This window comes from Misgurnus anguillicaudatus, chromosome 6 (genome assembly GCF_027580225.2).
Source record: "Misgurnus anguillicaudatus chromosome 6, ASM2758022v2, whole genome shotgun sequence".
NCBI lineage: Eukaryota > Metazoa > Chordata > Actinopteri > Cypriniformes > Cobitidae > Misgurnus > Misgurnus anguillicaudatus.
The window spans coordinates 32,676,775-32,691,701 of NC_073342.2; the positions used below are offsets into that span (position 1 = coordinate 32,676,775).

The following is a 14,927-nucleotide window of genomic DNA, read 5'->3' on the forward strand; positions in this document are numbered from 1 at the left end:
TTGTGATATTGGGTTGCACAGTCAGGGCAGCAAAATATAGAGAGATTTAATTTTGTATTTATTTATTTGCAAATGGTCTGAATTTATCTTACTAATATCAACAGTTTATCAGATATCACAGATGTGTGTGCATTTTCAGACTTGTACGACTGTTTGGCTCTTAATGTGCTCACACATTTCTCTCCATTTTTCTTTTCATTTAAACATCTAATGAAATTGTTCAACATCAGGACGCAGAGAAAGCATGGATTACCCACCTGGTATGTACTCCTGACAATCATTTACACATTTAATAATCAAAGTTACTGTTTAGTTTTAGAACTTTTATAGGGTTTATTGAAAAGAAAGTTCAGCATCCAATCAGGATGCAAGCTACAAAATCAAAGGAACCGACACAGATCCAAAAGTTTAAATTTATAAAAGCACACCCTAAAAAGCACATTTTGCTCATACCTACAAAGTGGCAATTTTAACTATGATATAATAAATTATCTATAAGGTATTTTAAGCTAAAACTTCACATTCAAAAACTTATTTTACATCTTAAAAAAATCTCTTAATATGACCCCCTTTAAGGTGGAACTTATTTATGAGCAGTACATTTTTATATGTAGGCTAAATTTTTACACATCTTTTTGTGTTATGCTTTTAACACATTATGTGTAATTTTAACACATTGCTTGTTGTTGATTTTGTGTTAAAATAAATCACAAGTTGTGTTAAAAGTAACACAAATAAACATTAATGTGTTTTTGACAAATCCGTTCTAAGAGTGTATAAACACTCATTCATATAAAGAGTTTACATTATTTTAATACCTTTTCAGATTAAGAGGTGGTATTTTCACGCTATGTTCCCTTTAAATAACCATGAAATTTTAAATAACCATGAAATCAGCCACCATGTTTGACGTTAGGGGATATGTTATGAACCCTTAATTTTTAAGTTAAAATAACTTTTAGCTTTTAAGGGTAAATACTTATTGACAGACTGGTTCCTTAACTGAACCCTTAGGTTTTTTCTCACAACCCATGATTCATTAAGGGTACCCTTAACCTTATATCTAAGGGATTTCTTAGCTTATGCTTTTACGCAAGCGGGCACAGATGTCCAAAACGGGTCATAGTCAGACGTCCAGATACTGTACCAGATTTGCACATTGTATAGACATACGGATAAAGTCCTGGACCGACCGATACAATATAGACATGATCTGAATGTGGGGCGGACAAAAAATGTAATTACTAAAACACTACAATCACTGTTTAAGCTAATTGTGTGTTTTTAAACCTTCATGACTTTCTTCAGTAAGTTTCTCATAAAGACTTTGACTTTATCATGCAGCTCTCAGGATTGCATTGCTGGGTATCTCTGGGTCAGGCAAGAGTGCATCAGGAAACACCATCTTAAACCTCAACAACAGATTCAGAGAGAATAATCCACCGGATGCTCCCCCTCCATCATGTGACACTGAAACAGCAGAGGTGGAGGGCCGGAACATTTTAGTGATTGACACTCCAGGACTGTTTGAAACATCAGTGGATGAAGACAAACTGATTGCTGAAATGAAAACATGTGCCCAACGATCCTTTCCTGGTCTTCATGCATTTCTTCTTGTCATCAGACTGGATGTGAGACTCAGGTATGAAGAAAGAAACATCATGGAATGGATTGAAGACTTCTTTGGAGAATATGCTTTACGCTACACTTTCATTCTCTTCACTCATGCTGATGCACTTGAGAATAGATCTTTAGATGAGTTTATCAGAGGAAGAACAGATCTTCAGGTACTAGTTAACAGCTGTGGTGGTGACAGATATCATGCATTTAACAATAGGGACAGACAAAACAGAGATCAGGTCACAGAGCTCATACAGAAGATAGAGAGAATGGTATCAAACAACGGAGGACACTACAACACTCCACAGGAATTTAAGAAGAGTGAGAACAGTAAGTCTTACTGGAAGTTTAACTGGAAATGATGGAGTAGTTTTGGCAAAAAAGCAGGGGTAACATTAATTGCAGCAGCAAGAGGAATAGGCATAAAGTACCCCTCAACAGAGAAGTCATGACCAATGTAAACTAAAGGGGCACAGGCTCCCTTAAGTTGTTTGAGCAAAATGGATTTTACCTGCAACCTCCAAATCAAAGAACCATTAATTAGGGCCCGAGCACACCGGGGTGTGAGGACCCTATTGTTTTTTGCTCCGCTTCTTCTTCTTCTCCTCCTAAATGGATCACATTTTTGAGAGCCTAAACACACCCAAAAACTCATGAAAATTTGCACACGCGTCAGAAGTGGCGAAAATTGACATGTAGTATAGGCGTCAGAAGTGGGCGTGAAGAAATGGCTCGATTGCGCCACCTGCAAAATTTCAAGAGAACAGCCCCCCCCCCACTACAAAAAAACGTACGAAAAGTCTCTTGGAGCTAAGCTCTAAACCCCACAGGAAGTCGGCCATTTTTAATTTTCTCTGTCATTTTTTTACATTTCCAAGCGTCATACTTTAACGGACTCCTCCTAGCGATTTAATCCGATCATCATCATATTTGGTCAGTCTTATCTAAAGGCCTTTGCCATGTTAAATTGTGGAGATCTTGACTTTTCGTTGGAGAGTGTGTCCGTGGCAGCCTAACAAATTTTGGCGTTTTCGGCATGACACAGGGAGTTGTCCTAACTCAGGCATACAATGTATAATCTGACCCACGCTTCACATGTTTGATAAGGGTCTTGGCCTGAACACATTTCCATGCAAATTTGCAGTTACAGTTATAGCGCCACCTAGAGGCAGCCGGAAATGACATGTTTTACGCTATGATTTACTGCTCTTAGAGATTTGATCAAATTATTATCATATTTCGTCATACTGATCTTATGGACTTTAAGATGATATATTGCGACGATCTTGACTTTTCGTTGAAGGGCGTGTCCGTGGCGGCCTGGCAAATTGTGATGTTTCCCCATGAAACATGAAGCTGTTGTCATTCAGGCATACATTGTTTGATCTGCTCCAGACTTCACACATTTGTTAAGGGTCCCGGCCTGAACACGTCAATATAACTATAATCAGGTACAGTCATAGCGCGACCTGCTGCACACAGGTGGTGTGGCACATCAATTTTCCTTTGAATATCCACCTATATTTACCCACTTTAATTCATATCCCCCTGGTTCACTGCTTAACTAATGCCATAGGGTGGCGGTGCACATGCATGCGAGGGCACTTCCATCGCTGCTTGCAGCTTTAATCTGTTAATTGTCTTTTTATCTGTTTAATATGCACAATATTATCAGTCCTGTGCCGCAACCATGTCACTTTTCACCGGTTTGAAAGAGTTTTGAGCGTGTTAAATGTTACTTTATTAATAAGTAAGGCAGACACAACAGCGCAACCGCAGACATAATAAGCATCTGTGTGCTGTCGCAGGCTCCTTGCTGCTGCATTTTGCAATCTGAAGAATTAAAACGTCATCAGAAATGCTCACAACATCTCCAAACCACAGTATGGTGTGTAGTTAACCTGTGCTGGTTAGAGAATGTATGGTTTAAAATGTGACAGTCTCAACGTTATATTAGTAGATTTCTAGATTCATCTTGGTACAACGCCCACGGCATGAAAAGAGGTGTATTCGTACTAGGAAACTCATGGATACACTACTGATTTTTGAAGTATCTACCACCCAGCTAACAGGTAACGTTCTTGTAACTTTGGCTAACGTTCTCTAAAGGTTCTCCCAAAGTTATCCAATAACATTCTTGCAATAACATTAGTAGAACGTTTCTCTAATGTTACCTGCAATTAAAGGGACACTTCACCCATTTGCATTTAGCTTTGTATAGTTAGAACCCCAGTCATGTTTTTGAATGATCATGCTTCATTTTCTCAGTTGCCACTGAGACAGGAGAAATACAGACTTCAGTGTTGCACTTCCTTCTTTCAATGATGTAAAAATCATCATTTTGCATCATTGAAAGAAGGAAGTGCAATATCTTTGTTGAGGGAGTGAGACTACAAACACCCCTTTTCTCAGTCAAATAGGCACCAAATTCTAAATGTATGTTACATTTCGACTACAAATATGATACACTTTTAAAAAAGATTAATGTTTCTACGGGTGAAATGCTCCTTTAATAAACGTCCTGAACACATTAGCATTAGAAACGTTATTATTGTATTGCTAGTAAAACGTTCTGCACACCTTAGTATTGAAACCGTTACTATTGTGTATGTAATATAACGTTCTTAAAACGGTAACATAGAAAACGTTATAATTGTGTATGTAATGTAACGTCCTTAAAATGGTAGCATTAGAAACATTATTATTGTATTGCTAGTGGAACGTTCACACCTTAGTATTGAAAACGTTAATATTGTGTATGTAATATAACGTTCTTAAAACAGTAACATAAAAAACGTTATAATTGTGTATGTAATGTAACGTCCTTAACTCTTTCACCGCCAGCATTTTTTTAAAAAGTTGCCAGCCAGCGCCAGCGTTTTTCATGATTTTCACCAAAGTTTAATGCCTTCCAGAAAATGTTCTTCTTTAAATATATAAACATACAATATATCAAATGAAAGAACAGGCCATCTGCTTTCAAAAAAAAAAAAAAACTTTTCATCCTACCTTCTTTTGTAATCAGCTTTTGAACATGGGTAGGTTTCTGCAAAAACACCACATTTTGAGCAAAAAGCAGAGATTATTCTTTTTTTGCGACAAACTTTTTATAGAGATCCCATTCAGAGCGATCTTTAAAACAGACACGGACATGCAGCAGCTTGCCATAGGGCAATACTTCCGGGTTTAAAAGGTTGCGGCACCTGGTGGATAATAACGGTATTGCGGAAAGACGGAAAATCTCGTCATTGGCAGGGAAGCGTTTTCTCTTAATTGACGAGATATCTCGTCAATGGCTGTGAAAGAGTTAAAACGGTAGCATTAGAAACATTATTATTGTATTGCTAGTGGAACGTTCTACACACCTTAGTATTGAAAACGTTAATATTGTGTATGTAATATAACATTCTTAAAACGGTAGCATTAGAAACATTATATTATTGTATTGTTAGTGAAACGTTCTACACACCTTAGTATTGAAAATGTTACTATTGTGTATGTAATATAACGTTCTTAAAACGGTAACATAGAAAACATTATAATTGTGTATGTAATGTAACGTCCTTAAAACGGTAGTATTAGAAATGTTATTATTGTATTGTTAGTGGAACGTTCTACACACCTTAGTATTGAAAACGTTACTATTGTGCATGTAATATAACGTTCTTAAAACGGTAACATAGAAAACATTATAATTGTGTATGTAATGTAACGTCCTTAAAACGGTAGCATTAGAAATGTTATTATTGTATTGTTAGTGGAACGTTCTACACACCTTAGTATTGAAAACGTTACTATTGTGTATGTAATATAACGTTCTTAAAACTGTAACATAGAAAACATTATAATTGTTTATGTAATGTAACGTTCTAAAAACAGTAACATTGCAAACGTTATAATTGCATAGTTAGCAGAACATTTTTCATACCCTAGCATTGAAAACGTTACTATTGTGTATGTAATGTAACATTCTTAAAATGGTAGTATTGAAACGTTATAATTGTATTTTTAGCAGAACATTCTAAAAACATTAAAAATGTTAGCATTACAACATTACCATTGCATAGTGTAACATTCTAAAATGTTAGCATAAAAATGTATCTTCTGTGGATTTAAATAGGGGTGGGCCAATACGATATGCAATATCGATATTAGTCCGATATTGGCAAAAAATGGCCAGATCGAATATTGTAGAAGTCAGGAAGTACAATTGTCACAAGGTGACGATCTTTTCAGGGGCGGAACCAAAGCTAGGGAAGTTTGGTTCCGCCCGGAAGGTTTCCCACCGGCCTGCATTTGAGGACGGACCTTCTCACTTCCTGGTTTCCAGGGAAACGAAATTAGGGCTTTACGAGCCACAGGTGAAAGACATTATGAAGCGGATGGTGATTGGAGGCTGTGGGGAATAAATAGCTCTGTTGTAACACAAAGAGAGGGCTTGATACGAGAGGGAATGGACACGAGTAGCGATTGACACGGGGAAAGCTCCTTTGCCGAAGGCAGGAAGAGACACGCACCCTTTGAAGAGCCCGAAGGCTCTGTTGATCCGGGCTGCGCGAGGAGCGCGCGGAAAGAAGACGGAGCCACAGGAGGTGAAAGAAGGGCGAGCTGTGGATCTCTTAAAGGAGCACCCCGTGTGCTTCTTGGGGAAGTCGTAGTGTGTGCTGAGGAACGGAGCTGTGCTCATTGTTAGACGTGGTGGCTGTCTGTATTTCTCTCTCTCTCCCTCTCTCACTGTAGTTGACGGTGGACCTGCTGGAGTAAACGGAAAATCCGATGAGTAGAAAGGAACTTTGGTTTAACCAGTACTTTTGAAGGAGTAAAGCAGGAAGAAAACTGACCTTGTTGTACAACGTAAACAAAGGCTATCCGCTGTGAGTATACTTGTTTGGTGTGGAGTAAACTGCAGAGATTAACCTGTGTGATCGTTGGAGTCCTCGAGGAGGAAACGGGCGGCCCTGCCCCTATAATAGCGTGGTGGGCGAGCCGCTGGAAGCATAGATCCAAAACAGCCACAGCAACGAGACTTTATTTCGGTCGTGTTTGCCATCGCCCCTATTTAGCCCAAGCGCAGTGGAGGACACCGGGCGTTTTTCCTTGTGGTGTTGCACTTATAGCGTGGTGAGTGAGACTTTACAAATAATAAGCTTTCACATTGGGGTGGTGCTGTGTATTTGCTGTGGGTTGCTGTGTATCTTGTAGACGAAGCCCCGTACATCCATCTTCTCTACTGGGCAGAGGACGGAGGGGCTAACGACCTCAGAAATTTCTGCTACCATACGCTGTGTGCTGTTTCGGAGGACGAAGGGACGCGGACCAAGAGCTGTCCAGGGCTGTGAGTGAAGTATTGGAAGTATTCGTGGTGTACACTTACCTGTGTCTGTCTTTTGTCGCAGAGTCAGAGGCGAAAGAGTCCGCCGCCCCCGCGGTCCCTACAAAGGGGCGCCCCTGTCCAGGATTCGATCGGCCCACGGGCAGTGGAGATAGGGCAGCGCTCGACCCGGTGAGGTGGTGTGTGACCTTCGCCCCTCTGCTGACCTACGGAGGAAAAAAAGCCATACTTACCCAGAAAGCTGTATGCAGCAGAGCCGGTGAGAAATACTCGAAGTCTCAGTAACAGTGTCTTTGTGTCCTAGCGGCCACCTGTGGAGAGAGAGAAGAACGAGAGTGAATAAGTGAAGAACAGACTGTGAACGCGATACCTACCCAGAAAGCTGTATGCAGCAGAGCCGGTGAGAAATACTCGAAGTTTCAGTAACAGTGTCTTTGTGTCCTAGCGGCCACCTGTGGAGAGAGAGAAGAACGAGAGTGAATCATTGAAGAACAGACTGTGAACGTGATACCTACCCAGAAAGCTGTTGCAGCAGAGCCGGTGAGAAATACTCGAAGTCTCAGTAACAGTGTCTTTGTATCCTAGCGGCCACCTGTGGAGAGAGAGAAGAACGAGAGTGAATCATTGAAGAACAGACTGTGAACGTGATACCTACCCCGAGAGCTGTATGCAGCAGAGTCGGTGAGAAATACTCGAAGTCTCAGTAACAGTGTCTTTGTGTCCTAGCGGCCACCTGTGGAGAGAGAGAAGAACGAGAGTGAATAAGTGAAGAACAGACTGTGAACGCGATACCTACCCAGAAAGCTGTAAGCAGCAGAGCCGGTGAGAAATACTCGAAGTTTCAGTAATAGTGTCTTTGTGTCCTAGCGACCACCTGTGGAGAGAAAGGAGAATGAGAAGGAACATTCGGAGAATGGACTGTGTGGAGATCCAGTTGGTGGTGAAGGAGGAGAGCCTAGAGTGGCCATTATTTTAAGTTCCCCGTTTCCCTTCCCTATTTATCATTTTTAAGTAATTAAATAAAGTACATTTTAATTTATGCTTACCTTGTGTGTCTGGTCATTGGGGTGGCTTTGGGAATCTCCTCGAGGTGGAGAAAGGGGCGTGACCTTATTTACATCTGGGTCCACCCCGACTTGTGACACAATCCCATCCGATACCAACCCAGTCAGGGGCGTTGCTAGACATAAAGCTCTACTGGGTCACAGGCCCCCCATTTTTTGATGACTTTTTTTGAAAGCCTGCCACTCTAAAAACAAACGGTGCTATATAGCACCAAAAGTGGTTCTTTGCTCGTAATCATGGAAGAGCCGTTTTTGGTGCCATGTGGCACCGGTGAGGCACCTGTGTGGAACCATATAGTGCTATGTAGAACCAAATGTGGTGCTATAGTGGTGCTATATGGCACCTGTATGGTTCTGCACAGGTGCTTCACTGGTTTTTCACCGGTGCTATATGGCACTAAAAACGTTTCTTCTATGATTACGATTCAAATCAACAGTTTTGGTGCTATATAGCACCATTTGTTTTTTTAGAGTGCTGTGTGCAAGAAGGGTGCAACACTTCTATACAAATACAATGTCCTTTGCTTAACCCACTATTCTACAGTGCAACAGTTACTGCGAAAGATACATATATACGATAGATAAGTGTAATCTTCATCATACCTAACATTATTAACATGCTTGGAGGCATAAATGGCATAAAATGTTTGGAAATAATGACAGCAGAGAAATATTTTCTACATTATACAATGCTAGCAATGGTTAATAACTTATTTTTACAAGAATATTTTTACAAGAATATTTTAAAGCTCACGTAACACACGCTGTTTCTGCATTTCTGATATCAATCTGGAGTACCTATAGAGTAGTATGACATCCTTTATATCTCTGAAGAGTCTTTAGTTTAATCAGATTTATAAAAGAAAGATTAGCTTTACCGAATCTTTCCGATAACGTACGAAAAAATGAAGAAGGAGGAGTTATAACAAGGGAGGAGCGAGTACGAGTCATGCAACACTATACAACACTGTTTTAACTTATGATTCACTACATGTTCGTGTCATTTATATAATATACACGCGCCTATTTCCAACATAAGACAGAAGTCTTACTTACCACGTGTAACTCGTCATGACCCGGTTCTGAAAATCCACCGCATCAAACACACACGCAAAACTCCGCTGCTAATCCGGATAATAAACTATATCCATTGTTTCCATAAGGCTGGATGTCTTCTCCTTACATCCAAAAACACACTTCTTGTTGTGCCATTGTTGACTTTTGAAATTAAACAAGGCTGAGTGGCGTGATAAGCTGTTAGCAAGCTCTAGCGTCTCCCGCTGACTGACGGCTGGGCGGGGTTTTCCGGGGGAAGTTTTCTGGCGGAAGCCCATATAAAGAAGTGATACGTATCGAAAACCCCTGAAACGTCAGTTAGAACCGTAATCGAAAAAAATTAGCCGAAACTTGTACGAACCCTGGCGAAGTGCATTCGGCACAGAAATACTCTGAAACACGCCCAACTGCATTTTTGACACTTTGCCTACGTTTAGCATGAGGAAACAACTCTATAACTGTGTTAATAAGTCAGAATGCTTGAAATACCATTAAACCCCCCCTTTAAGAAACCATTTTATGACTACTATACTAAATAATCTGAGTCATAGTTACTGCTAACTGTTATGTAAGTTATTGTCCTAGAGAATCTACAGAAGCCAATAATGATCGAGTCAAAATAAGATTAGCATTATTATTTAGAAACTTTAGTCTCGTCATGTTTTCATAAGCTAACTCACTTGCGTGGCATCACCTTTTGAATGCGGTTGTGTGCAGATGAACGCAAAGATGCGCGCGGACATGGATACGTGCGTGCATGTGTCAATGCGACTGCTTCGTCGCTTTTACAAACGTAAATCGGGTAACTACATTGAATATAGATCCATTTTTGCCGCGATTGTCTTTGTACAGGATTGCACTAGTTAACTGCTAAAATTTAAACTTGAGATTTACACTGGGGCACGTGCCCCAGTAAAAGGGGTCTAGCGACGCCCCTGAACCCAACGTTACATTAAAAAAAACGTTGCCGTAACGTCTTACGAAAGTTTGGAAAACATTTATTTTTTAACGTTCTTAGAACGTTAAAAGCGTCCAGTTTTTTTAGACGTGGTATTAATGTTAATGTTTGGTTATAAGAACGTTATTCAAAACGTTTTTAGAAAGGTTTAGTCTGTTGTTATATTAATAAGAACGTTTTTAAAAACGTTATTGAAACGTTCCATTCACCATTATATTAATGTCCTCAGAACATTTTTCTAACGTGCTTTTCTAACATTACATACACAATGGTTTTTGTGCTGACTAATTAAAAATTGTTATGATTTTTTTGAAACATTTAAATAAAAATGAAGCAGCAGTATTGCACAATGTTTCATTGAGTCATTTTTTGCACAGTAAAACATTTCTTCTGTAGCTGTTTAAGCATGATGCTTTTTGTAGGGCTAACAAATGTGTTATTTGCAGCCTAATTGTTTAAAAGGGGCGATAGAGATGGTTTTGGATCGATATCAACAGATACTCAAGGTTATGGTATCAACATCGGTATCAGACATGAAAAATTGGTACGGCCCAGCCCTAGATTTAAAGAAATTTAAGTAAATGTAAGGATGAGAATAATAAAAATGCCTAGTCCTGGATTAATATCCTAAAGCTTTTTGGCATAAATAAAAATCTAAAAATTTGACCTATAAAATGGATTGTTAGCTATTGCTACAAATATACCTGTGGTACTTATGACTGTTTTTTTTGTGATTCAGAGTCACATTTTATTTTAATCTAATTGATCATTTCAATGTTCCAGTCTTGACTTAACTGTGGGGTGGGAAGGCTACTGAATAATATTTTAGCTTTCCATTTTATAATTTCTATATTGTATTTTTAGAGACGAATATAATTGCAATAACATTTACATACAAAACCTTTGAGAATATTTAAGTGAAAGGAATGCAGTTTTTTTTAAATATATATAAAAAACATTCCCTGTGTCTCAATTCGTTCCCTAGCTCCCGAGATCGTGAATCAGTATATCGTGTACACAGGTTCGGGCACTGGTAAGGACCCTAGCTCACTCCACATTGGGACAATGTGTGCGTTCCACTCCAGTTTTAGACACGCACTCGCGAACTTCCCTAAACACTTCCCCTCAGGGGAATCCATAGATATATACACTAGATGTCGCCTTGGGGCTCGTCAAAACCGCCGCCATCTTGGAACAGGGTTCTTGTCATAGGAAGTATCTACAGTAGGTAAAGCTGCTATCTCCGCCTGTACTTCGAATTCATGGACGATGCCGGAGTTTTGTGCTGCGTATGGATGTTAAGGCTACTAGCACTATGCATTACAGTTAGAAAAAGTATTTTTTCATAAAATCAAAACTTTTATTTTTTCCTGGACTAAATGCTAAATACATGTCTGAATGTTGAAACGAACCAAAAGAAAACCAAGAAAATCGCATTCATGACGATTTATGGTGATTTTATTTCTGTTACACCGTTGCCTACAATGACGCTGATGCGGGGTTCCCCTGTTTCAAGATGGCGGCTCTAATTGACGCATTCGATCCAATGAACTGCCGTAGCCAAGGCGACATCTAGTGTACATATCTATGGGGGGAATCCCTGTCGCCATTTTGAAGTGCGTTCCACTTTGTCAAGTGGACGAGGGAAGTTTGTACGGACAGACCCTCGCTCCCTCGATTTGGCCGAGTCTACTTCATATGTACACTTCATATCCCACAATGCATCACGATTGTGACATCACTTTAGCAACTCGCGCTTTGCACATGGAGGGAGTGGTCTCCACTTTCCATGTGATCAAGGGCTTAGGGCAATCCATTTGAACATACTTCAAATGTTTCAGCAGTAGTGGGCACTCGTACAACGTAAGCAATGACGTACATCCGAGTGAACGAGACTGAGGGAAGTTAGCGAGGGAAGGTTATAAAAAACGAACTGGAACGCAGGGAATGTTCACTTATTTTTCTGTCATGTGGCTGCTTTAGCGCATTGTGATCACTCACAGCTGTTACTCATCAACAACCTGCAAAACCAACATCTCTCTGACTTAAAGCAACACTTAAGAACTCTGGCTCTTTGCTCCCCTACAGGTTAGAAGCGTAATTGTTCATTACCACTGTCGTAAATACTTCAGCATAGCTGGCTCTGATTGGATTGTAGGTCTGCCTTAAAGCAAGTTTTTGTAGTTTTCACTCGAACTACAGGACCGCTAACCGACGGTTGGAAACTTCTTTAGTGCGGTTTTGGCCGATAGAGGGCTGCAAAGCGAATGTGAAAGTGCCATTCACCCTGTTTTGTGTGGATGAACCACTGAAACTTTTTTGGAAACGTTATTTTAAGGTAAAAAATCCTCTTTGGTGTTGCTTTAATATTAAACAGTACATTGTGAAAAACAATGTCATTATTCTCTTACATATCCGTGCATAAAATTGGAGGAATATAATTAAATTTTAAATGTATAATATTTTTTTACAATTTTAAATAAATACTATTATTTTAAATATTGAGTAGATTGTGGTTCACTGTGTAGCGATGTGTGTTTATATTTAAAACTAAAACAAACATTTGTCAAGTTCTGTCACATCTCCTAAAGTTTATTGAGTTGGATCACGTGATTTCGGTTGGCGAGCTTCAAAAAGGTCACGTGATTTCGGGTAAGGGAACATAGGGACCATCGATGCTCACTGGTTTATGCGTTGCATTGTGGGAATTTTTAGGGAACGAACGTTCCAGTGCACTGGAAGGATTTGGGGAATAAGACAGCCCCTAAAATGGCCGACTCTGATCATTGCCCTGACTACTGAACAAGGGAGCTGATTGAGACACACCCGTGGTCTGGAGAGGTGTGTGTTTGTGTGTGAAACGCGCAACCAAAGCTGCTCGGGTAAAATGAAAATACAATGAACAATTAATATGCCCTCCTTGTTTTAGACTCTGAGTAGTAAAAGGTCAAGTTCAGATTACTCGCTGGCTGACATACCACCAAGCCAGAATGATAGCTGCAGGTCAGATGCAAGCTTTATCCAATACCCTTTTGTATGTACGTGACAATATCCGCTGTCAGTTTGGTTCTCGTCGACGTAACTTCGGATTTCCTCAGGCGATGTGCGGAGTAAAAACAAAATTGTAATAGACATTTGGTTTAATAGCTAAACTACAAGTGAACGAAATTTCAAAGAATTTGAACAACGCGTACAGTAGTTTTACCACCCGCAAAATGGAAAACAATATGACTTATTACACGGCTCTCTGGAATGCTTGATTCTGATTGGTCAGTTGAGACATTTGCAGGTTCGTTCTTTTCAAATAATAACCGCTCCAAAGTAATAACGCAAAGCCGGTACTACTTGTATAATTAAAATCGCTCCGCTTCACATTGGGTCCTAATCACACTGTCGGGGCTTATTTCCCGATAACTACCGGCTGCCTCTACATTATCCCTTACTTAATAAAGTGATGACTTTCGAGTTTCAAATGGCCAGTATTTTGTTATTCTTGAACTCATAGACATGGTCTTGGTGTCATTTTAAAGTTTTTTTTCAAGCTCTTTCTACAACTAGTTTTAGCATTTAACCATGTTGAATATTTTACTCATAGGCTATCTACCTTTTGCACATTTTATTTATGTTCAGTAGCTATTTCTAGCTAAGGAAATCCACAAACTTATAAAAGGATTTATTATTTTTTTACAAGGTCGTCTGTTGACTGCTGAATATAAAACCTCTTCAATATAGGAGTCGAGTCAAAAAAAAAAATAAAAATAAAATAGAGTACCTCTTTTGGGCCACTTAAAGCACTGCTTGAAGGGGTCTATTGTTTACAACAGAATTGAATTTCTCAATATTTAAACATATATTTAGTTTTAACCTTCATATATTAATATATATTTCAAAATGTATTTAATGGACAACAAATACATTTATAATTTTACAACCCATATGGCAAAAAAATATTTTCCTGGCCAAAATATAAAAGCTTGCATAAAATATAAAATGAAGTATATTTTTGCAGTTAAAATAATTTTTTATTTTATTTTCAAACCTGTTATGTTTACAGGTTTTTATAACATACAATTTTTTCCAATGCTACTTGGATAGAAATGCTTTAAAATCTATTTCTTTTTCAAATACATTTCAAAATACATATTGGTGAAAAATACATTTTTGTAAACATGTTTTAAAATATATTTCATTACATATATATATTTTTGTATATTTTTAAATATTGATTGTTTATATACTGATGTAAATTAATTTTATAACATAACGCAGTTGTTGTGCAAACAAGCCATTAAACAGAAAGTGTATATAAATAAACCATCAGAGACATGATGACTAAATGATTATGGTTTATAAATATATGCAGAAATAGGAGCACTATACTGTATTAGCTCATCTGTGATGAGAGTACAGTAATGCAGAGGCTTTTAGCCATAATGATGGCATATGAATGCTGCCATGCTGGAGTAGGGCAATCCAAATGTGTGCCAACCTGATGATACAAAATCTTATATATAGATGTATGTGTAGACTATCATACTCTGTAAATAGTATTGGCCTATTTATTATTATTCTTAGCACAGAGTTTTCTTAAATATGTGGAATCATTGGTGTTTTAGTACACAGCTAAATTAGTACAAAAGTTAAATTAACACTGCCGGATGTATATATTGTCCCAATCTAACAGAGTTTTAAAAAGTAACACTAAAGCAGAGTTAAAATCTGCAATATGTAACTTTATTCTCTCTTTTAAGTTATTTTCTTAAATTAGATTTAGACATTGGCTGTTTTGGTTAAAGTGCCCATTATGGTGATCGGTGTTTGTTTTAGTTGACAAGATATACACCCAGCAATGTTAATTTAACACTGGGGATTTTGCTGTGTACACGTGTAAATAAGT

The 14,927-nt window shown here is 38.6% G+C and overlaps 2 protein-coding genes across 2 annotated transcripts in view; one reads left to right on the forward strand and one right to left on the reverse strand.

Moving 5' to 3' along the window:
• The window catches only part of spg11 (SPG11 vesicle trafficking associated, spatacsin), a 393,853-nt gene that overhangs the window by 332,979 nt on the left and 45,947 nt on the right, over positions 1-14,927 (reverse strand). The window lies entirely within an intron of this gene.
• Positions 186-1,982, forward strand: LOC141364213 (GTPase IMAP family member 9-like). The gene is made up of 2 exons (XM_073868311.1): positions 186-260; positions 1,345-1,982. Exons 1-2 carry the CDS (start codon positions 245-247, stop codon positions 1,980-1,982), a joined length of 654 nt encoding a protein of 217 aa, XP_073724412.1. The 5' UTR covers positions 186-244.